At 48.5% G+C, this 24,144-nt stretch overlaps 1 protein-coding gene and 1 long non-coding RNA gene across 9 annotated transcripts in view; one reads left to right on the top strand and one right to left on the bottom strand.

Moving 5' to 3' along the window:
• HM13 (histocompatibility minor 13) overlaps positions 1–23,829 on the bottom strand; it is a 40,989-nt gene extending 17,160 nt beyond the window's left edge. For 2 of the 8 annotated variants that reach the window (XR_013365130.1, XM_077872620.1), the window contains exons 1-8: positions 23,543–23,829; positions 14,068–14,166; positions 13,590–13,718; positions 8,976–9,058; positions 3,811–3,899; positions 2,004–2,143; positions 1,797–1,922; positions 700–757 (exon numbers count right to left, since the gene is read on the bottom strand). Coding sequence is in view for 6 of the 8 variants with exons in the window: in XM_077872620.1 (XP_077728746.1) it covers positions 700–757; positions 1,797–1,922; positions 2,004–2,143; positions 3,811–3,899; positions 8,976–9,058; positions 13,590–13,718; positions 14,068–14,166; positions 23,543–23,725 (907 nt within the window). In the remaining 2 variants the exon portion in view is untranslated. The remainder of the gene's footprint in view (positions 1–699; positions 758–1,796; positions 1,923–2,003; positions 2,144–3,810; positions 3,900–8,975; positions 9,059–13,589; positions 13,719–14,067; positions 14,167–23,542) is intronic. The other 6 variants (XR_013365131.1, XM_077872624.1, XM_077872621.1 and 3 more) reach the window with 5 other exon arrangements.
• On the top strand, positions 3,615–6,747 carry LOC144298149 (uncharacterized). Its single transcript, XR_013365133.1, has 3 exons — positions 3,615–4,073; positions 5,709–5,874; positions 6,462–6,747. It is a non-coding gene; the product is annotated as an uncharacterized LOC144298149 (long non-coding RNA).
• Positions 23,830–24,144: the final 315 nt, after the last annotated feature.

Below are 24,144 nucleotides of genomic sequence, written 5' to 3'. Positions count from 1 at the left end.
GCTCTGGACATAGCTGCATGAGGAGTCAGTGCTAGGAGCTGTGGCAGCCAGCTTGGGACCATGAGGTGATGAGCAGAAGGGATAGGCAGACGTGCTGAAGATGGTGGGGTGGACACTGAAGCAAGCCAGGTCTTGGTGAGGGCTGGTAACATACTGCTGAGGTTCTCTGCCTCAGTGTGAGATGACATTTCTGCACTGCTTATTGACGCCTAGATGCCTGTCCCTGGATTTGCTCATCTTTATAAACAATGGGTAGCTATAGGAAGAAGAAAACCTGAGCAGCGTGAGGGGTGTGGGACAGACTGCACCAGTGGCTAGGTGCTAAAGACACCTAGTGAGAGGCTTTGGGCCTCAGTGTAGAAACTCCTTTCCTGGAGAGCCCCTGTGTGCCCCACTGCAGGCTGTGTTAGAAGCCCATTCTGTGCTTGCTCCACCCCATCCAGCTCATCCTGCATCATATCATAGTGGGACTAGGTGGAAGGATGCCAGGGTCTGGGCAGAGGGTGGCTGTGTGGGAACACAGCCAGATGACTCAAAGAGGGGAAGGAAACCAGGCTGGAGACACAGGACAGCCTGGAGGAGGAAGAGATGCATGGGGAAGAGACAAGGGAAAGGTACTGACCAAAACAGAAACCAGGAGGGGGGCAGGACCACGAGGTGGAAGCAGAGGGGCTCCTCATAGTGGATGTGGTCACTTACATTTTATTGGTGCCTCAAAGGACTTGGCCACTGTCACCATCACGTTGGTGCCAAATACCTAGGAGGAGAAGACAGGAGTCTGGAGGGAGGTGAGGACGAGGTGGCAAAGTAACGCTGTCCTAGGAACTCCTTTTTTCTTTCTTTCTTTTTTAAACACTTATTTATTTTAGAGAGAGAGAGAAAGAGAGTGAGCATGTGGGATGGGCAGAGGGAGAGAGGAACTCAAGCACACTCCTGGCTGAGCCTGGAGCCTGATGCAGGGCTCGATCTCAAGGCCCTGAGAATCATGACCTGTTCTGAAACCAAGAGTCAGACACTTATCTGACTGAGCCACCCTGTCCTTGGGACGCCAGATGCAATGCTGCCTGAGATTCATGGTGGGAGGGGGGGTAAGGAGGTGCTCCAGAGCAGATGGGAAGTTGAGATCAGGTGGCCACTGACGCTGGTCACATGGATACCTCATGGGGCTCCTGGCTCTGGGCAATAAGCGGGGCAAATGGAAGGAGCTGGAAAGAGCCTCTGATGGCCTGGGCCAGGCCTCCTGTTCCTTCAGGGCTCTGCTCCTCCTTGGAGATAAAGTCCTCCAGCACCACCCCCATATAAGGGGGAAAGAGGCTGTCTGAGGCCAGGGAAAGGTGCCTGACCTCGGGCCCTCAGTGGTGCCTGTCGGGAGTGAGTGTAGCATGCCCCTCAGCCTAGGGCTAGTGTGTGCCAGAGTGTGCTGCCAACAGCAGTCTCTGTCCTCAGATTGGTGCCCTTGCTGGGCTCATCCATTAGCATTAACCACTCGTGCCTGAACTTCTCTGAGTTTCAACTCACTTGCTGGGAAGACACAGGAAAGGAATAGCTCTGCCAGGGCCACTGGGAGAAAGAGGCAAGGGTGGCTAGAAGGCATGGGGTACAGGGAGGGCTCTCAGCCAAGGGGAAATCTGCTTTCAGTGGTTTCACAGATGAGGGCAAGTAGGCCCATAGAGGAGCTGCTCTGGGGCCTCAACTTCTAGGCTGAGGTAGCTGCCTTCCATCAGATGACCGCCACTGGGACCAGAGAGACAGGGACGGAGGCAGCAAGGGATCCCTTGTGTCCCAGCCCGACTCACCCAGAAGACATCGTAGATGAAGAGTCCGCCCAGCAGGATGCAGCCAGTGCTGACATTATTCAGATGCAGGAGCTCCACCCCATTAAGGGAGAAGGCCAGGCCAAAGAGATTGTTGGCAATCCAGTGCTGGGGGAAGGTGGGAGTGAGATCGGCTGTCTGCTTACCATGCCCCTGAATCCCCATCCTCCCCAGGCCCTGGCTCCTTACCTTCCTCAGCAGGTACCAGACACCAACGATGCTGCTCAGGCCCAGGCATACAAGGTCCTTGGCGTCAAACTCATAATTGATGATCTCTGGGCAGAGAGGCCGGGTAAGTCCACTCCCCGGGGCGGGGCTGCCCCTCCCACCTGTCAGCCCCTGGACGGAGGAGGGCATGGCTGTGGGCACTGCCAGAGCCTTCCCAGCATCCCCCTCCCTCCCACACCAATTTCCTAGAGGAGGGACTAGAGGCCCAGAGAGAACAGAGGCCTGGTGCAGGGTCAGCGGGAGATGGTCCATGGTATTGGAAGCACAGACTCTGCATGACCTTGGGGGATGCTCTGAGCTTGTCTCCTCCTCTATAAAAAGGGGACTGCAGCACCTCCCCGATAGGGCTACTTTGGGGAGCAAGTGAGATGGTCCTTACAAAGCACTCAGCACAGTGCCTGGAACACAGGGGGTGCTCAATCAATGCCAGCTGCTACTGAGCCAGGTCTTTAGTTAGGTCCCAGTCCATTCAGAAATCTTTCTACTTTGCCACCAAAGAAAACCAAGAAGGTTGCTGGCAGACCTACATCACCAGCAAAGGAGGAAGAGGAAGAGGAAGAAGGTAAGATCTGGAGGCCTGGAGAAAAAGCAGGAGGGGGTCGCTGAGTGTTCCCATGGGGAGCTCTGTGGTGGACATTCCTCTTATAGCCATTCTCCATCACTTCCAAACTTCCTAGTGAGGCAGCCCAGAAGTTGGTAGGGTTTGCCCACAGTTACAGAGCACAGCCACTTCTTTCAGATTCCAGAGTCCAACAGATTGCTGGTGGGCCCCAGTTTTTGTTCTCTGTGGTAACAGCACCATGGTGATTTTTTTTTTTTTTTTTAAATTCAAGTTAGTGAACATATAGTGTAGCATTGGTTTCAGGAAGTACCCTGGTGGTTTCTGACTGGACATGAGGGCAATTAGCTCCTGGCCACATCTCATGGCTTGCCCTGTAGCTAAATAGGCCCAGATCTAGTGGTAATGCACTCTCCTGGGTCTAAGGGCCACCTGAAGGTGGCAGAGCAGAAGGCAGATGGAATCTCAGACCCCAACCACTCTGTGGTACAAGCTTAGCCTTTTTTTTTCTTTTTTAAATTCAACGATCATCTCTTAGGCACAGATGCACTCAAGATGCAAAAAGGAAAGACATAAAGTCACTGTTCCCTAGGAATAAGGCAGAATGTGGCAGGCACCCATAACAGAGTGACACTCACAAGCTTATTAGACTTTTATGCAAGAAATACCTTCCATTTGCTCAAGCCGTTGCCAATCCTGTTATAGTCCTCGAACACATATGTGGACAAATCCCCAAAGCCCAGGCTTTCCCCAAGTTCCCATAGTTTTTATTTTTTTTTAAAAGCCAAAGAACCACACCCTCTCTTTCCACGTCTTAAGTGGGAGAGTGATCACATTAAAAACAGGTATGAAATAAGGAGCTATGACAGTCAGCTTTACTGGGTGCTACTGCGAGCCAGGCAGTGTGCTGAGTGCTCCCCCCATCACTTATTCCCAGTCTTAACAACAGGCCTGTGACAGAGGTACTAGATTTATCATTTTCATTTTACAGATGAAACAAAAACAAAAACACCCAAGACTTGGAGAGGTAAAGGCATTCACCCAGAGTCCCAAGTGTAGGCAGTGGCAGAGCGGGGATGGGAACCCAGGGAATGTAATTCCAGAGCCCACCTTTTCCATCACTTGCTCTATTGGAGAGCCCCGATATTGGAGACAAAGGGGAATAGAGGTGGGAAGTCCCCAAGACCAGGGAATGCAGGGAGCACTGACCTTCCTTGTTCTCCCCAGAGCCCTGTGTGAAGAGGAGCTGGTACTGTCGATTTGGGAAGTTGGCTGGAAAAAACTTATTCATGAAGGGGCTGGAAGGAAAGACAAAGCAAGTTGGCAAACAGGGTCCCCGCGAGCACCCACAGGCCCAACACCACCCTGGAGGCACCCACTCACATCTCTTACTTCCCGGCACCCTCACAGCTGCCCTGATGGGGAGGAGGTATCATCCCGATTTTGCAATTGGAAACAGAGGCCCTCAGAGAGTAAGTGACGGCCCAGAGTTGACTCCCCATCTGAGCTGAGGCTCAAACACAGGTCTCTGGAATCTCAGTGCTTCTGCACTGCCTCCTGGTTATTGTTCAAGAAACACAAAGCAGGGGGCAGCCCGGGTGGCTCAGTGGTTTAGCGCCGCCTTTGGCCGAGGACCTGATCCTGGAGACCCAGGATCGAGTCCCGTGTCGGCTCCCTGCATGGAGCCTGCTTCTCCCTCTGCCTGTGTCTCTGCCTCTCTCTCTCTCTGTCTCTCGTGAATAAATAAATAAAATCTTAAAAAAAAAAAAAAAAAAGGCAGGGCCAGACTTCATGTAAAATGCAGTTTTAAAACAGTAATGGGTGCCAAAGCCTGGTCCGTGCACTGTCTCTATGATCTATGAGAGTCCCTTGTCAAGAATGCATATTCCTGGACTCTCTTCCAGACCTATCAAGTCAGATGACCTGATGGTTACTGCCTGCCCTCCACTCCATGATTTGTCAGGCCTGGGTTTTTGATAAGCTCAGCTGGATTCAATCAGCTAGATGATGAATCATGGACATTCACTCCCTCCATGAGGCCTCTGCTGCTCAGGATGGGCTTAGCCTCATCTCTAGAAAAACAGTCTCCGATTACCCAGTATACTCTATGCCCTGGCCAGGGAGGGAAGAGAAACTTTCTTTTCTGGATCACCTTTGAAAAAGATGATCAAATCAGGACCTACTGGCCCAGCCTGGCTCTGCAGGAGGTTCAGCCCTGGAGACTATTCTGCTGTATGCCAGCTGTGTGGCCTTGGGCAAGTCACTTCAGTGGCCCATCTCCTCAGCTGTATGTGGGGATAATGGTACCACCTGTCTCAAATGCTTGATGTGAAGGTATGAGAGAAGGCAGGGGAGAGGCTGAGCCCAACTCTGGACCCACAGCAGGGACATAAAAATTCTAAGTGTCCATCAGTGTTGGTGCCTGTCCAGAGCCTCAGCTCAAAAGCAGCTGGCAACACCGAATCAGACTGATAATGACTGAGGATGTGGGCACATCCAGAATGGTGTTCCCAACTGGCAGGTAAACATAGAAGGCCAAGAGGTTCCCAGGCATAGCAGTAGAGGGAGAGGAAGGGAGCTTCCTTGCTAAGACCCTGCGGGCTGGCGAAAGATGTGGAGTTCAGAACTATTTCAGGGCCTGTCTCTCCACTTGTCAAACAGCCTCCCCGTCTGCAGGGCTGTGGCATGAACGAGAGAGCTCTGTGAACACAAGTGTGCTGGGCACAAGGATAGAGCCGGGAGTGGGCTTCCACAGGAGGGCTCTGAAGAGGTGGGGGGCAGAAGCTGGAACAGAGGAGGCTGGAAGCTACTTCTGCTCAGTCTGCTGAATCACTTTTGGACAAGCCTAAAGCTAGAGTGTGTGGGTAGAGGCAGAGAAAAGGCCTGAGAGATAAACACTTCACTGCAGGTTGGCTTCTCCCTCAGGAGCTTGACGCCTAGCTTCTGAACCAGTGCCGTGGCTAAGAGCATGGGTTCTGGAGCCAGACTTCCTGGATTCAAATCCTGACTCTGCCACTGATTTAGCTGTGTGACCGTGGGAAAGTTACTTAACTATTCTGTGCAACTGTTTCCTCATTTGGAACACTGCAATAATATCTTTCTCTTAGTTATTAAGAGGATTAAATGAATGCTTGGCAGCCTGTAAACTTAACTGCAGCTTCTACTTCAAGCAAGAAGTCTCCAGACTGATGACTTGGTTATCCCGAGAAAGGAAGGGTTGCTGGAAAACACAGAGCAAGAGTCAAGCAACCTGGCTGGTGACCCTGAACTTGGGTAGGGATCTGGTCTTTTCACCTTCACCCCACCCAGGGCAGGCCTGGTGTCTAGGAGGCAGTTGGTAAATGGTGGCTCTGAATGCAGACTTCTGTAGCAGGCAGAGATTCTTTCTAGCCCTCAATGGCTCACATCAAACCTAAAGGTCACCGCTTCCTGCTGGGAAACCACATCCTGGTGCCCTTCTCCCCTGGGAGTGGAAAGCAAGGGTCAGTGAAACTGACCTTTTCTTCCTGGGGTGGCAGATTTTGGCCTCACAGGCCCTTTTCCCTCTAAAGGTCAGCTGAATGGGGTGTGAGCTCACAGATGATAAAAATAAGCTGAGGCTCCCTTGGCAGGAAGGGTTCTGGCATGGGCTCCAGTTTTGGTGGCTGCATGAGGGGAAAGTAGGCGGCAGGCTGGGGGTTGGCGGGGGTGGAAGGATCCACAAGAATCCCCATGTGGGGCTGACTCGGCTTGGGGCTGGGCTCTTCCAGCCCATCAGCGGGTCTGTCCCCACCCAGTCCTCTGGGGACCAGAGGACTGCTGGGAGGGGGCGGCCAGCCCACCCTCTACAAACTGTTTCCTTTTCTCTCTCGCCAAACCAGGAAGAGCATGGGCTGCGAAGTCACACAGACCTGGACTCAAAATATCCGCTGCCCCTACCAGCTGGGCATCCCGGTGGTCACACAAGCCCTCAGAGCCTCACCTTCCCTGAATCCCACCTTCAGACCCTTTGGATCCTGATGGAGGTCTGACTCCAAGTCTGTGCATATAAACAGCTCATGGAAATTCTAACTACACTGTAGACTTTCTTTGAGAAAGTATTTAAGAAAACTGGATTTGACTGAAGGAGAAAAATAAATTTAATTTTTGGCTCAACTTTCTAAATAACATGATTAAATTATGCCCTCTTCCCATTTTGCTAAAATTACGCACATCTGATTCCATGTAAATTTTTCAAACCAACTTCTGTCATCCTACCATTTTTGGTTCATATGAAATTTTTCATAGGACAGTGGGGAGCGTCTCTCCTGCTCATGGTCATCCATTGTGTTCATGAGGTCTGGTTTTCCCAGGACAAACACTGTGCTCTAATTTTATCGAGAAAATGATTCATCTGTTAAGTTTTAGTCACTAATATATTTTACTATGTGTAGTTTCAGTTGCTCTTGGTTCTATTTCTGTCAACAATTTTTACCAAATTTATGAATCAGTTAAAAGACAGATAAAATATACCAGGTTCTTTGAGGTGGGGATTGGGCCATGAGGAGGCCTGGGAATCTCAAGCCTTGTGCAGATGCAGGGGCAGGATGGTCGAGGGGAATCCTAATCAGCATTTGAGATCCTTTGAGGCTGGGTCTGCTAACCATTTTGCAGGTCTGTCACTCAGGTAGGTTCTCTGAGCCTTCACTTTTTAGGATTGGGGGCTGGACTAAAATTCTTTTAAGATGGCCAGAACAAGATTCTGTGGGTAAAGGGCAGGTAGAGTTGAAGACAACACTGAACTCAGTCAAAGGACCAGAATTCAAGTCCCAGCTGTGTGACCTTGGGCCAGAAGCACAACTCACAGTGTGCCTGACACTGTGCTCCAGCTGTGTTATAGCCGTGGCTCCCCTGATCCTTCCCACACCATAGAGAGGAGGTGCTCAGAGTGTGTCCATTTTATAGATGAAGAAGCTGATGCTCAGAGAGCTTGAGAAACTTACACAAACTATACAGCTGGCAGGGCCAGGACTTGGTCGTAAAGTCAACGTCTCTTGAACCCATGCTCTGTCCTGCCAGTGTGCCTCGAAGAAGAGGCCAAACTCAACTGGCTTTCAGTGCCTTCTGTGAGCAGGCCTGGTGCTTCCTCTCCAGCTTTCTGACGACAGCAGAAAGATCCCATCCCAACTGTGCCCTCACTGCACACAGACCTTCTAGTTCCTGGCTTTCTCCTCTCCTTCATGTCTCTTTCAGGTTTCCCACGCCTCAAAGCTGACTTCAAGCTACATTCCTACATTCCTTCTGGAACTTCCCTGGTCTGTCGGCCATCTCTCAGTCAGTGGTTCTCAACCTGACGCTATACCACCTCAGGAGCCAAATGGAAACAGGTGGGGAGCTCTCATAGTCACAAACTTGGGGGTGGACTGGGGACACAACTCCTATTTAGAAAAGCAGGGCTAGGGATGCCAAATGTTTACAACGCATGGAGACCTGGCCTGTTCATCATGCTCATAGCAGAGTTCCTTGAGGGTCCTTCACCTAGGTCCTTCATCCCCACTGAATACACACAAGCATGTGGCAGTCTGAGCAGGGTGGCAGTGGGAAGAAACATGGCCCTAGGGCCACTCAGATCTGAGTTTGAATCTTCGCTCTGCTGCTTATCCATTGTGTGATCCTAGCAAATTTCTTAATCTCTTCGAGCTTCAGTTTCAGAAGATAACACAGAATTAAAAGCAAAAGCTAACCTCAATAAATTACCTGACAGGTTAGCACAGGAAATAATAGTAACAATGACAGTTAACAGTTACTGGACATATTAGGTGCCAGACACTGGGCTGAAAGATTTCCCATGACTCATGAGGAAGGTTCTATTATCTTCCTCCACATTCAGGTGAGGAAATTGAGGCCAGAGAGATTAAGTAACTTGCCCAAAGTCACAGGGCTATTAAGTAGCAGAGTCTGGATTCAAATTCAGGTAATCAAATTCCAGAGCTTGTACTGCTAACTTCTCACTACACTGCCTCTCTCTCATTATGAAATAAGATCACATATGAGAAGATAGGCTTAGTGCTTGGTGCACAACAGCCTACAACATCTGGCAGGTGGCACTGGTATTACCCATCTCAGCACGGTGACAAGTGATGTCAGGTTACTGTTCACAAGTAACTTTCCTAACAACCGTGGTTGGGGAAACACCCACTGGATACTCTTACTCCTTGTAAGGAAACTGGGTCCTGCAGGGGTTACAGTTCCTGTTCTAGGTCATCCACGGTGTAACACAGGGGAAAGATGCTCTTGGGTTTTACAGCCAGGATTCAAACCTGGCTCTGAATGACGCCAAAGGTCATGTTCTCATCCAGGACCCTGTACTGGCTCCTGAGAAAGCTGCTTCAAATGTTGCAGAGATGCCTTCTGACCTGATGGTGTGGGACAGGGCCAGGATCCCCAGCACGAAGAAATACATGGACAGCAAGAGGTTGATGTACTCCTGGGAGAATATCTGAGGCAGAAATAAAAAAAGAAACAGGAAGTCAGGGTTGCCAGTGGCTATGAGGAAACCAGAGTCCCTGCTTCCCTTCTGGAGGTTGGTCTCACCCCTTTGGAGCTAGGGAACAGTGTCAGGAATCTTAGACAATGCTAGGGGCCTTCTACCTTCTGTGGCTATAGAGAAAAAGGGAGGAACCTCAGGCCCCCCAGATGCACTCCCAAAAGAGTCTGTATGTTGGTGTCTGGTGGCTCCATTATCTGGAGACAAGCAGGATGTTTGTGCTCAGGGCCCTGGCAGAGAATCATGGGGGAGGACAGTCTGGAGTGCAATGTCCCAAGGGAGCCACCTGAATCTCAGAATGCACTCTTCCAAGTTTGGAAATATTATAAAAAATCTAGGGATTTTTTTCACAGCAGCCACCAAGGCTCCAAGCACACTAGTTACAAATTGCTTGTGCCCAGCTCCATCCTTTACATGATGCTCTTCTGGATAAGTATTCCTGTGGTGATGGCTGGAAGCGGTGACAGCAGGACCTGCCTTCTGCTTCTTGGTCTGTCAAGTGAAACTAAGAAACGTTCTCTCTTATGCTCCAAAGCCACCTGTCACTACTGTGAATTCTGGACTCTGGGAATGCTTTGCCATATCCCTTCACATTCGTCCTTTCCTGAATTTGTTTTCCTGAGGGTTACCAGCTGGGAGGGAATCATGTGCTGTGGTATGGGGCACAGAGGCACCAGGCACTCTCAAGGAGATGGTTACAGAATCTGTCTAGATGCCTGTCTGCCCACATTGCTCCCCTGCTTAAAGCCACACTCAAGAGGCTCAAGGCCTTTACCCTCACTTCGGCCCTCAGCACCTGCGATGGCCACTGTGGACCTTCTCAGTTGCAGCTCACAACACGCTGGCTGTCCTTCTCCATGCTGTGGCCACACTGGCCTTCCTGCAGGGCCCTGTCTGTGCCACAGCCCCACCACTGGCAGCCGGCCTTGCACACACTCTCCTGCCACCCAGAACATTCTCCCCTCCTCATCTAGGCCACCCTTCTTTCTTCAGCTCTCAGTTCAGAGCAGCTTTCCTTGATACAACCACATCTCAGTAATTCAGCTCACATTTACTGACTGCTTACTATGTGCATGGCATTGTATAAACAGCTGGGCATACATATGTCAAGGAAAAAGGCCTAAAGTCCCTGCCCTCATGGAGTTCATGTTCCAGTAAGGGAGAAAGAATCTCAAAAGAAACAAAAATGCAATATGTTGTCAAGTGGTGATGGGTACTTAGAAGAAAAGCAAAGTAGGGCCAGGAGACAGAAGAGAGGAGAGCTGCTCTTTTAGAGAGGTGGCTGGTGACAGCCTCTCAATGGGAAGATACCTCGTTCGGGAGTAGAACCTTAACGAAGTAAGGGAGCTACTGTGAGGGTACTCGAGGGGGGAAGAGCATTTGGGGCAGAGGGAAGGGTGGGTGCAAAGCTCCTGAGGTAGGAATGTTGCTCATGTGTGTGGGGAACAGTCAGAGCCTGTGAGTCTGGAGCTGAGGGAGTAAAGGGGCAATGCCAGGAGAGGAGGCTGGGAAGGTAAGAGGGAAAGAGACTCTGCAGTGCCATTAGAAAAACTAGATTCCTCTGGGTGAGACAGGCTAGTACTGGAGGCTGAGGGCAGGGCTGTGACATGATCAGATGGTCTGAGAGGATCCCTGTGCTGCTGCGTGGAAGACAAGGCGAGGGTGGAAGCAAACAGTTTGGTGAGGAGGGCACTGCACAGTCTGGTGGATAGAGGATGGTGCTCTCGGCTGGGAGATGGAGGGAAGTGAAGAGCAGCAGTGAGATTCCAGATCTGCTCTGGAATGGCAGATGTGGGAGGTGCTGAGGGGCTGTCTGGGAGAAAGAGCAGGGAGGACAACTCCAGGGGCTTGTGCCTGGAGGGTCGAGTAGAACAGTGAGGTAGATGGAGGTGCTGCTTTTAGAGATGGGCAGGAGTAGAGGTTCATGCTAGCTTGGCTGGCTCTTTCATCCTTTCCTGGTGCTATACCTTGCCTCCATAGCACTTCCCAGACTGTAACTTCATATTTATCAGTGTGACTGACTGGTGTCCATCTCCACCAATTAATAGGAAACTCCTTGAGGGCAGGGATCATCAGCTGTTCTTCTCACTCTGGGCCTTGTACACAGCAGGCACTCAATAAATATTTGCAGAATCAATGGATAAGCAACGCAGTGGCCGATAATACAACTACTATAAGAAAAAGCCCTATGAACATGTTTCCTAGGCATGTGGGCCATGTTTTATGAAGATGTGGTATACCTTTCAGTAGTGTTCCTTCCACGGGGGCCTTGGGGAAATCTCTCTGGCTGCAACTTATAGCTACCAGTTGGCTTGACTGTGTGGCCTATAAATTGTGCACCAGGTTGCACCAAGTCTGGCTTTCTTTGTGCTTTAGCTGCTAGAAACTCAGAGCCACACCAGTATCAGTCACTCTGACAAGAGTACCTGTCTTTCAAGTTTAGAGCCTGGGTTCAGGGTATGGTCTTCACCCTAGGCTTTGTTTTATCATATTTTAATTTTCTCCTTCACCCCAATTTCTTCCTTTACTTATGTTGCTGGGCATAATTTTTTTGGGGGGGGTATAATTTTTATAAGTTAACTTAAAACAATCAGTTTTAAAGGAGGTGGGACAAGGTAAATTTTACGATGTTGAGAAATGTCCCACTCAGGGGAGAGGAGGAAACCAGCCACCAGCCTGGAGTTTGGGAGGAATCTGTTGGCTGTGTTGTCCAGGCAGCCACTTTTCAGAAATCTTAGTGTGGACCCTCTAGAGACATGGGCAAGAGGTATGCTGTGTGCTCTGGCACCAGCAGGCTGGAACTTACCCACCTGGATTGGGGGACAGGCTGAGCATCCAATGCCTTAAAGAAAAATGCTCATACCTTCCACTGCCAGAAATTCTTTTCCGAGGGAACATAGCTGAAGGAAAGAATCTAAGTTCTAAAAATGTTAGAAGGTCTTGAGGCAAGGGGCTGGGTACGTATTCCTGGCACTCAGCATGGCAGAGACCTGAGAAATATCTGCCAAAAGCCAAGTTGGGGGCAATGGGCTAGATATACAGATGGCCACAGAGAGATTTCAAAAGTATAGAGGAGAGAAAAAGCAGAGAGATGTACCGCACAGCTCTATTTATGGAAGCTGGACTCTCAATACACACAGATACACTGACACTGTACGTTTTATAAGGAGACACACATCTGAAGACAAAGCAAACGCATTAGAGCAGATACTTCTTGTGGAGAGGGAAATGAAGGTGGGAGATGCAGGTGGGCACTAGGGGTGAAGAAGGGGCCTGGCATGGACTGATGATGGTGTGCTATGAACCAAAGCATGGAATAAATTCAACTCTTCACCCAAGGTCCAAGGGGAAAAAAACCTGTGAATCCCTCCTGTTATTTGATGGACTCTTATTTGTAAGAATAAAAAGTGAGGGAGATGCTGGAGGTGAACTGTGGTGAATCTGCCTGTGGGGGTATTCTGAAACCAGTTAAGAAGTGTAACTCTGATCCAACAATGAGGGAGCAATGGGACAGGAAACAGGAGTTAAAAATTATGTTGCTGACTCACTCACAAACTGGGAAAGATAAGGAATTTTGATGCTACTCAATGCTGGTGAGAGTATAGGGGAGCCAGCACACTCCTAACTGTTAGAGGAAATGTAAATGGATGCAATCTTTTGGGGGGAGTTGGTACTATTTGTTCAAACTGCAAATTGAGATGTTATATGACTTGGTCCTCCTACTGCAGACATACTTGAAAATATGTGCCCAGGCCAAGATACTGTGCCTGGTGCTTGCGGCAGCACTGCTGTGATATCCCAGCACTAGACATCCCTCAAGGGCACAGCCATAAAACAGAGCCACAAACTGGTGTGCAAGAGAGTGAGGTAGATTTGACTGTGTTGATACAAAAATATCTCCATGGTAAAAGTCCTACATCTGATACATTTGTTTTAAAATTTTTTTTTTTGTTTTAAAATTTTAATATAAATGTAGATCTATGTGTCAGAGTCACAAGAAACCAAATTAGGAAGATATGGTTCATTTACATTGTCCCTTAGATTGAAAACATTTCTTTCACCATCTACATGTATTTTTTACATGTGAATTAAAAGTTGTTCTTGAGAGCTTTTCAGTGACCAGAAAAAAAGCACTTGTGAGGCACTCCTACAAAAACAAAAGACACAATACTACAGCTAGGGTAGGATTCTAATTATGTTAAAAGCATGCTTATTGAAAGCCTGAAAGGAAACATGCCCAAATGTTAATAGCAATTGTTACCTCTGTGTATTTTTCCCTCCCTTTATGTTTTCTGCATCTTATTTTCATAATAGTGCATGTTTTATTAAAAAAAAAAAAAGCTTAAGAAGAGTTTGCAGTAACATGAGAGAATGCTTATGATGTTATTAATGGGGAGTGAAAGCAGCAGCTACAAAACTGAGTACGCCACGTGGCCACAGCTACGGAGAAACCATGCACCAGGAAAACAGCGCAAGGACACACCTCCAAAGGGAATCTGTGATTGTCTCTGGTAGTGGGGTTTTGGATGACTGCTGTTTTCCCCTTTTTACTTTTCTGTGTTTTCCACGTTTTCAACACTGAGCCTGTGTAACTTTTATTGGGAAAATAAACCTCGGTAAATTAAAAAAAAAGGCAATTAGTATGGTAGAGGTGCATCAGAGACACAAGCTATATCCCGTCCCAGCATAAACAGTACAATGCAACCAAAAAACGGTATCATGAAAACAAAACAAAAAAAGCCACGCGGAGAAAAGAAATAAAAGACTATAGGGAGGAGTCCCAAACACCATCGGTGGTTATCTCTGTGTAGTTGGTCTTGAGGTGAATTATGATGACTTTTCCCCCCTCTTGCTCATTATTTTCTACAAATGAACATGCATGTCTCCTGTGATGGGAAAAATAAAACAAGACAAAGTGAAGTTATTTAAGCAAATGACGCAACAAGTGACAGAAGACTTACTTTGAAAAAGAGATAGAGCCCCAAGAGCGTGCAGCTGGCGATGATGGGAAACCGGGCAGCGTCCCGGCTGGTGATGGTCTCCGGCATGTCTGAGGCGTTCTAGAGCAGACAAGAAAGGTGCCTGTTAGCAAAGGGTGTGGTTCTGGCTTCTGAGGGCTAGAGCTCACCCCATCTTCCTGACCCTAGGCCGTGGCAATGTGGTTCCCTCTGCTCACCCAGGGGCAAGATGCTCCACCCTGCCATTCTGCCATTGGGGCAATCTGGACTCTGGCACTGCATGTGTGGCAGATCTAGGGAGAAGAGTGATGGCAGAGGCAGGTATGGTATGCAATACCTGCAAGAGAATTCTGAACGCTCAGGACAGTAGAGCAGTTCTACACCTCCTGAGAACTACTCCCAGTTTCCTTATGGATTAGCTACCAGGTAGATGTGATGAATTTGTTATCCAATAGTTCGGAGTAGAAACAAATCAACAACAAATAAAACTGACAGCAACGGAAGCTGCAATTGGGCAGATGCCAAACGTGAGGAGGAGCAAATCTTGATCAAACTTAAACTTGAGGAATTTGGGAAAATTGAATCTGGTAAGAGTAAAAGCCATGATTAAATCCATAATGGCAGATGCTATAGTTGGCAACAATGTGATTTGGGTAAAGACATGACAGAGGATAAATACGTACATGAAAAAACCTCAATGTGGTCAAAATAATTTCAGCACTTTAAAAAAAGGAAAAAACTGGGAGTAGAGCAATAGCACAGCATAGAGATTTTATCAACTTCACAGAATTCCTACCAGAAACCTTTCTTTCTTTTTTTTCTTTTTTTTTTTTAAAGATTTTATTTATTTATTCATGAGAGACACACAGCTACAGAGAGAGGCAGAGACACAGGCAGAGGGAGAAGCAGGCTCCACACAGGGAGCCTGATGCGGGACTCGATCCCTGGTCTCCAGGATCAGGGCCTGAGCTGAAGGCAGCGCTAAACTGCTGAGCCACCCGGGCTGCCCCTAGAAACCTTTCTAATGAAAATCTATATCAATGGTAGTATAATTCTGGTTTAAATTTATATTGAAAAAACAGAGTTGAAAGCTTTCAAGATCATGCTCTCCATGCTCTCTCAGCTACGCAGAATCCTCAGTCGTCAAGATCCTGCCCAATGTTACTGCGGTGAAGCTTTCCCAGACTTCCCACTGGGCTAAGCTGACTCCCCCACTGCAATTCCCACTTTTCTATGTCTATTCTATTTTATATCCTAGCTACCAAAAGTCCTAGCAATGCCAGATGAGACTTCTGTTCAAGTCAAAGAGAGGTTCTCTCCACAGGCTCATCACAATGCCTGAGATTCCACTGCCACAGTGTCCATCCTGTGAATAAGGCAAAAGCATCCCTGGGACAAGGGATCATGTTCAGCCTCAGTATCTCATTAATTTTTTGGCTCATGGCTGCCTCTTAAAAAAACCAACAAAACATGCTAAAGGAGAAGCTGCCTGGCAGTTTTTGGGTCAGGTAGACCTTCTGCTCAAGGATGGAAGGAAAAATGCAGAAGGGGAAGGAGATGAAGTCAGAGAGCAGTAAACCCATGAAATGGTCATGAAATAGAACCGGGAGGCGGGGAGCTAGGATGTGCATACACTATTGGTTCTGGTCCAGTCTTTTGGGGAGTATAACTCAGCAGGTGCTTCAAGTTGTAGTTTGCATGGGCCCAAGGATACAGAGAAGGGTCAGAGAGCAAGAAGCACACAAGGCTCTTAATCACAGGAAAAAATGTTCATCCTCACCTTTTTTTTCATTCTCATTTTTAATAAGAGAAACTCTAGTTGAAGTTCACTAAGATTCCATTTTTCATCTATCAGAATAGCAAACATCCCCATGCTAGATAACAGACTGAGCTGGTAAGGTTATGGGGAAACAGGTACACCCTTGGTGCCTTCAGGAGGGTAAACTGGTCTCCCTGCAAAGAGCACACTTACATATTTGTCAAAATCACAAGTGCATATACCCTTGACCAAGCAATTCCACTTCAGGGAATTTTTCCTACAGATAAAATTGACACATATGCAAATAATACATGTAAAGTAAAATCAAGGTATTCAGTGCTCTATTAATGGCTTGCTGGGTGACTGAGGCAAATCCTTCACTGAGTCTCAGTTTAAACTCCTCTGTCAAACAGGATCACAATCTCTAGCTTTATTTACCTCTAAAAGGGCCAAGGGACTTCCACCAAATGAGATATGGGATGTGAAATAGCCTGGCAAAGTATAAAATACCGTGACTGTATGAGGAGCTGATATTGTCAGGGAGAGGTGAGTGGGGAGGCACTTCATCAAAACCCAACATATGTATGACTGAGGTGCCTGGGAGACCCTCCTTTCTGGAGCTCTGCTGGAAGGAGGGGGTGGGACAGGTAAGCAGTACTGACACAAAGAGGCAGGGTTCTCTCCCTCTTCCTACTTCCCCAGCCCTGGGTTTCTTTCTTTCCTTTTTTTTTTTTTTTTTTTTTTTAAGATTTTATTTATTGATGAGAGACAGAGGCAGAGACACAAGCAGAGAGAGAAGCGGGCTCCATGCAGGGAGCCCGATGTGGGACTCGAACCCGGGTCTCCAGGATCACATCCTGGGTTGAAGGCAGGTGCCAAACCACTGAGCCACCCAGGCTGCCCCCAGCCTTAGGTTTCTTTCTGCTTTTGGCAGCAGTGTGCCATGGGGCTTGGGAAAGTTCCCCCACCTCTCCATGCGCTTCCACATATATGTCCTGTGTAGCAGGGGCGTAGGTACAAATGTATATTAGACAGCTATTAATCTCAAAGAGTCCACAGGCAGGCAGGCAGGTCACTTAAACACTGACACTTAAACAGAATATCACAATTCTGGCAGGTCACTTAAACACTGACACTTAAACAGAATATCACAATACGGTGTGACACATGACAAAATAAGATGTATGCTGCTGTGATACCTGGTACAAGTGCCAAATGGTTGGGAGAGGGCTCTGATGTTAGAAAGCCCAGCCCAACTTCCAGCTCTGCCTCCTCCCAGCTCTGAGGCCTGGGAATGTTACTCTCTCAGAGCCTTGGTCTCCTCAGCTATACGATGAGTTTTAGGATTCTACAACCCTTTTTTTTTTTTTTTTTTAAGATTTATTATTTATTTATTTAAGAGAGCATGTATGTGCAAGCACAAATCGGGGTGGGGGCAGAGAGAAAAGCAGACTCACTGCTGAACAGGCAGCCCTACTCAGGGCTGGATCCCAGGACGACACGGGGCTCGATCTCAGGATGTTGAGATCATGACCTGAACTGAAGGCAGATGCTTAACCAACTGAACCATTCAGGTGCCCCAGGATTCTATGACCTTTGCACTGGAAATACTTAGTGTTGTGCCTTGAGCTGTCACACGAGCTGTCTAGATTATCTGTATTATTACTAGTATGTATAAGGCAATCACAAGAAAGCAGTCGGCACTTTGGTAAAGCCCTGAAGGTCAAGCACAGGTTCTGGTAGGGGGTAGGAGCCATATACACACTGACTGAGTTGAGGAATTTGCTCTGTGTACAAAGAAAGGAAACACAAGGCAGACAGACCTGCAGGTGCAGAGAAGGTGGGACTCTGGCCTCACTTATAAATCAGGGCCATGGCTCATGTCCACATATTCCCTGCATCCTGGGTGGGAAGAGGCTTAAAATTACTTGTGAACAAGCCAAGTACATGTTTCACTATACAGAGGACTCTGGGCGCCTCTGAAGGTGACTGTGTAAATATCCAAGCTGCAATGTTGAGTCAGACGGAAGACTGGAAATCTGACAGTAAAGGTACTAAGGATAACACTTATGGAGCACATTCCATGTGCCAAGCCCTGTTCTAGGTGCTTTACATGATTTCATCCTCACAAAAACTCTTTGAAGCAGGTATTTTTAAGAGCTCCACTTTACAGATAAGAAAACTAAGGCTCAGGGAGGTGAGGTACCTTGCTTAAAGTTACACTTGTGAGTGGTGGAGCCAGGATTCAAACACAGGATTCCAGTGTCCAAACTCTTAGCCACTACTTCCTAGATAACCTCTCTTTCCTACCAGGAAATTTCTGCTGGCAAGATGTGATATGATGCTCAGGGAGCCTGTGACAATGGAACAGTTATCCTTTGAGGAACTTGGGTGGCTCAGTCAGTTAGGCATCTGACTCGCTTAATTTCAAGCTTAGGTCATGATATCAAGGTTGTGATGGAGCCCTGGATCGGGCTTGGCACTGGGTGCAGAGCCTGCCAAGATTCTTTCTCCCTCAGTTCCCCACCCCAAAACAAAACAACCCTCCCCCAAGAGTTAACTTTTGTTGTTACAAAAATACAAAAAGTTAAAAAAAGTTGTTAGGATTTTCTAATTCCATGTAGATTGTCAAGCCAGATGCTCTTAGGCAAATGCAATAGCTCCCCAAACATAAAACATAATTTGTGTGTGTGTGTGTGTGAAGCTGACACAAATAGCAGAAATAAATTTAGCTTCCAGTAACATTCTGGATGTTATCAGGACAGAAGCAAAAGCAGCAAGGGAAGACAGATACCCGGCCTCAAGTCATTGGCTCGGCCTGACCTCTGGGAGTACTGCTTCCAGGCCATGCCCTAGAAATGATCTGGAATTTATGGACCATTCTGTTACTCTGTAACCCCAGCTGGAGACCCCAGGGTCTCCTCTTCTTCCCATATTCACTCACTCACTCACCTCACCATGACTGCTTCCTAAGCATTTCTAGAACTAACCCCCAAACTCCAATCCTGTGCCCCACTACAGTCTTCACTGCAACCACCTCACCAGCCTCCTTCCTGTTCTTCCTCCCTCCCATCACTGAGTTCTTTCTGAAGCCTAGACCTGATTGTATCACATACCTGGCTCACAAAGCCCTGGAGACTGGACTACTGCGCAGCCATTACACAGGAATTGAGGTCACTGCTGGTGGGGGTATAAATTTACACATCTCTATGATGCATAATCTGAATCAAACATGCACGTAGCCTTTGACCCCGCAAATCAATTTCAAAAGAAAAAAAATCGTTCTACGAATATAGACGAGTGTGACATAACAAACATATAAGGAGATTAATTTCAGCATGGATTGTAATAGGAAAAGACGGACACTTGTATAAACAACTAGCAGAGGACTCTAAGTTGGAGGTTCTCACACGAGCACATATCAGAATTGTCAGGAGGGCTGGAGAAAAAAGACTATCAGGCCCACCTTGAATTTCTGATTCAGAATCTGCATTTTTAATAAGTTCCCAGGTGATGTTGCTGCTGCTGGTGGTCCAGTGATCACATTTTGAGAACCAGTGCTCTAAACAGATTGTGGGATACAAGTAGGACATCATATAGCTATTAAAGAACAGAGGGATGCCTGAGTGGCTCAGTCGGTTAAGTGCCTGTCTTCGGCTCAGGTCATGATCCCAGGGTCCTGGAAATCGAGCCCTGCATGGGGCTCCCAGCTCAGCAGGGAGTCTGCTTCTCCCTCTGCCCCTCTCCCTTGCTAGTGCTCTCTCTGGAGCATGCTATCTCTCAAATAAAATCTTCTTCTTTTTTTAATCTCAAATAAAATCTTGTAAAGAACATGACCACTCCATATGTACTGATATATTTGACCTCCAACATCTATTTGGTGAAAAAAGCAAGGTGCAAAAAAGTGTATTTATAACAAAATTTAAGTTATAATGCAAAAATGAGGGGAAAGCATATGCTTATTTGTAAAGGCACAAATTTATTGGATGGATATCTAAGAAACAGGTAACAGGGGCTGCCTCTAGGGAGGGAGATTAGGTAGCTGGGTAGGACAGAGGTTTTCATGATACCCTCTGCACCTTTGGAATTCTGTACCATGGGCATGCATTACTTACCCTCCCTGCATAAAATAATGATGCAGATTTGCAGGTACTGACATAGAAAAACGACCAAGACATAGTATTAAAAACAAAAAAAATTAAACTGCAGAGCGGTCTGTGCTGTAAAATCCCATTGTTGTAAAAATAAATTTACATTTGTATACACACATAGGCACACACATTTGTATTTACATGGAAAAAGTTCCAGAAGGTTACACACCAAAGAGCTAACCAGGTTCCTTCAAGGAGTGGTACTAAGGAGGCTTTTCCTTTATACTTTTCCATGGCTTGGAATTTTTTTTATTTTTTTTTTACACAAGTGCAAGTATGTGGTCATTTTGTAACTATGAAAATCAATTGTTGTGTTGCCTTCAGGATTCTGTTGTACAGAATGGCTGCAGGCTGCCTGAGCATCTTCCTGTTAGTCCTCCAAGGCCCTGCCCCTGGCTCACATCACACTCCTCATTGCCTCCCTGAATGTGCCCTGCAATGCCATGCCTCCCTCTCTCCTGTTCTGCTTGCTGAACTTTCGCCCATCCATGCAAAGGCAGCTGTGGCCTCCTCTGGAAGGCATATCAGGATTCAGTTTAGTCAGCTGCTCACACATCTGCTTCTCTGTGGGGACTGAGAAGGGCCTGGCCTTCGTTGTTCCAGCACCCCTGATACCCAGCCCCTGGGCAGGGTACCAGGGGTGCTGGCACAGAGCAGAAGCCCAATCCAGTTGGCTGAGGGGCTCCTCTGAGTTACAGGCCAAGAAGGGCCTTTGAAGTAATCTGATCTCCAGCTATTGCTTGGGCTGGGATTTGCTCCCTTCTGGGAACATAAGTCTCTGACAGGGATGGGCACCCCTCTAAGACCGCTCCTCCCACAGCTGCTTCTTCCCAACATACTCCTGGATGCTCCACCTTCTTCTCTCCATGATTTCACAATTTGCCCTGCCTGTTATGGACAACTTGGCTCCATGGAGAATTCTGTCCTCACATGCCCTCTCTCAGCTGGCTTTAAGGTCTAACACTGGTGGGAAGTCAAAACTCCTGGGCCCCCACACTAACTTTTCTCTCTCCTTTCCACATGACCAGGGAAACATGACTCAGGGCAGGAAAAGGGAAGTGTTTGGCTTGTTTTTTCCCCTGGGCCCAAATGCCACTTGTGTGGGTCTTTAGAAGCACCTGTACCAAGGGCAGCCCTGGACTAGGTCTAGCAACACCCAGTTCTGCCCCTAACTGGCAGCGGGATCACGAGTAGTCATTTCTTTGACCCTCAGTTTCTTTCTCCATACGACAGGGAAAATAAAACTGGTTTCATCTGTAACATTTAGTTGGTGGGAGAATCAAAGAAGGTGAAGGCTTTGCAAACCTTCAGAATATCCTGGTTACTAGTGGTGGGTCTGGCTGTCTGCGATTTCATGCAGCCTTCAGGGGATGGTGGGGGAGGTATTTAGAGGCTATGGTGGATCGAAAGCTCTTTTCTATGCATGCCCTCTGTTCCCACATCAGACCTTCCACCAACTCCTAAACTAACTTTTTTTTTTTTTTAGATTTATTTATTTGAGAGAGGAAAGAGAGCATGAGCATGAGTGGGAGGGGCTGAGAGGGAGAGGGAATCTCAAGTGGACTCTATGCTCAACTCGGCTGGATACAGGGCTCCATCTCACCACCCTGAGATCATGACCCAAGATGAAACCAAGAGTTGGACACTTAACTGACTGCACTACCCAGGCACCCCTCTCCTAAACTGTCTTGTACTGCTGCTTACTTGATTTACTGCTTGGAATGCCTTCTGGCTGAAATTCTGCCTCTGCACCAAGACTTAAGCCCACCTCCAGCGTAAAGCCTCTCTGCTCTGCCTCAAGTATGCTCAAACTTTCTACTTAAACCCCACAGTGCTACTGTACTGCAATCACATTGCTAATTATTCTTCCTCTGTCCAGGCACCTAAAGTCCTTGGTAACAGGGCTGACTTACTCATTTTTGACCCTCCACCCCCTATGACAACAGTGAAAGTTCAGGAAATTCTGTTGTTGGTAAAATACTTCAAGAGATTAATGATCCTTGTGTAGAAGACACCAAGGAGAATTACTCAGTTTTGGGAGCCCCTTAGATCAAGCTGCCCAGTTCATGCCATGCTGCCTTTACCTCCTTTGTCCTGGTCTATTTCAAAACCTCCTCCTGCACCAAGGGTTTGCAAAAAGGCATGGCAGCAGGGAAGCTGAAGGCCACCTGAACTTCTTAGAAGAGCCCTGCTGACTACTCCCCTTTGTGTCTGCCCTGCTGACTACTCCCCTTTGTGTCTGCCCACAGAAGGAGCCAACAGAGAGTTCTCTGATCTTGGGGAAGGAAGGTGGCAGACCTCAAGTTGGGTAATGTTTTGAGAACCTGCACTTGAGCAGTTTCCAAAGTGGCAACTGCTTTGTGGACCTGCCCTCTTTGGGTAAGACAGCTTCCGTTTAGGTTCAACTTCAGGTTTAGGTAGGGGAGGAGCTACAGATCGGGAAGGGAAAGGATGACAGGAAATGGAAGCCACTGGTGCTAGGGGCTGGAGAGAACTTAATATAGAGAAGAAGATGGAGGGTGGGGAGAGATGATGGAATCCTCCTAGGTACCCAATGGGACATTTGTTGAGGAAGGTCAGGAATGGGTCTGGCCTGGTCTGGTAAGAGAGGCCAACAGCAGTTCAAGTTGCTCAGCAGGTGAGCCCAGTGTGGTGGAGGGACTGTCTCAGGGCGCACCGGGAGAAAAGCTACTTTGAGGGAGGGTCAGGTTCTGGGGTGAGAACAGGGTGAGGATTTGGGAACAGGGTCTGGGCTCAGTCTAGAACAGGTCCAAGACTGAGTGTCTACCAGTTAGGGAGAGCAAATCAGCAAAAGAAGGTGTCTATGCTTGCTTTAAAAAAAAAAAAAAAAAAAAGAGGTGCTAGGATGCTAGGTTCTGAGAGGCTGGCTGAGTGGAACTGGTCGAAGTGATGCAAAAACTGGGGCCTGAGCTGTGCCTATATCCTTGAGTTAATTTTCTGAGGCGGTGCAAGGGCCTGATCTGGTGGTTTTAGAAGAGCACACTACAGGCCACAGATTCCAGTTAGACAGGTGTCACCGTTTCAGGATGGGTCTGGATCCTAGAATTTGCCCTAGGGTGGATGTGGCAAGGTTTCCAACGGAGGAATGACAGGGGATTATACCATTCAGTTGTCAGGACCAGAGCGCATCAGGTACAGATGGGGGTTGACTCAGAGCGCAGGATGAGGTGTGTCCCATATGGGATGAGCAGCCGGAGCAGAGAGTGGGGCCAGGCTGGCTGGGTCCAGCAGGCTCAGAATACATGCCCGAATCGCAACGTGAGGCTGACAGTGTTTGCAGCATGATGGACAGAGGAAGGGATGTGTCAGGGTCCGAGTGGGGGTAGAAGCCGGTCCCTATCTGAAAAGGTGTCAGATCCCGGGGCAGCTAAGGCCAGCTCCCGGATGTGGGCTCGGGGTGGGGAAGCGGTGGTGATCCGTGCCGGCAAGGGTCAGCGTCCGGGGAGAGGAGGTGTCTGTCCTGCTAGGGCGGGCGTGCGGAAGGTCTGTGTCAGTCATGTCCCGGGTAGGAGATGGAAAGCGCGCGCGGTTTTGCCTCGGACCCTACCTTGCCGCGGGCGCAGCGCACGGAGCGCAGGGCGCCGAAGAAGATGGGCAGCAGCGCCATGAGCAGGAGGCTGCCGTAGGCCAGCGCGATGCCCTCGGGCGTGGAAGGCGGCCGCGTCGTGCCGTTGGCTGTGCCGCCTGCCTCGGCGCTGCCGTTGTGCGGGTCGCTGAGGGCCGAGTCCATGGCGACGCTGCGCTCGGGGTCCGCTCCGGCCGCCGCAGCAGAGACACAGACGGGAAGACGGGCGCTGCGGGGAAAAGCCACGTTCCCTTAAAGAAACAGGAAGTGACGTGCAGCCCTCGCCGGTCCGCGCCGCGCACGCGTGCGCGTTCACGTCTCCCCGCCCGCGCGCCCTCTACCGGTGGCGGAGGGCTGGGCGACCCGTTGCTAAGCAATTCCCGAGCGGTGGGGGAGGGAACTCGCAACCACCGCGGTGGGCATCGGCCGTCCCTAGCGAGAGCTGAGGGTCCTGTGCCCCGGGCCTCGCCGACTTCCTCCACCCAGGCTGTTCCGCTCCCCTCAAGTCCTCATCCTAATAACTAAGAATTTGTTCATTCATGACTGATTCATCCAATATTCAGCTGTTCCTTAACCCCTTAAAT

This window comes from Canis aureus, chromosome 26, assembly GCF_053574225.1.
Source record: "Canis aureus isolate CA01 chromosome 26, VMU_Caureus_v.1.0, whole genome shotgun sequence".
NCBI classification, from domain to species: domain Eukaryota; kingdom Metazoa; phylum Chordata; class Mammalia; order Carnivora; family Canidae; genus Canis; species Canis aureus.
The sequence above is the reverse complement of the archived record's forward strand: the minus strand, read 5'-3'. Positions and strand labels throughout refer to the sequence as shown.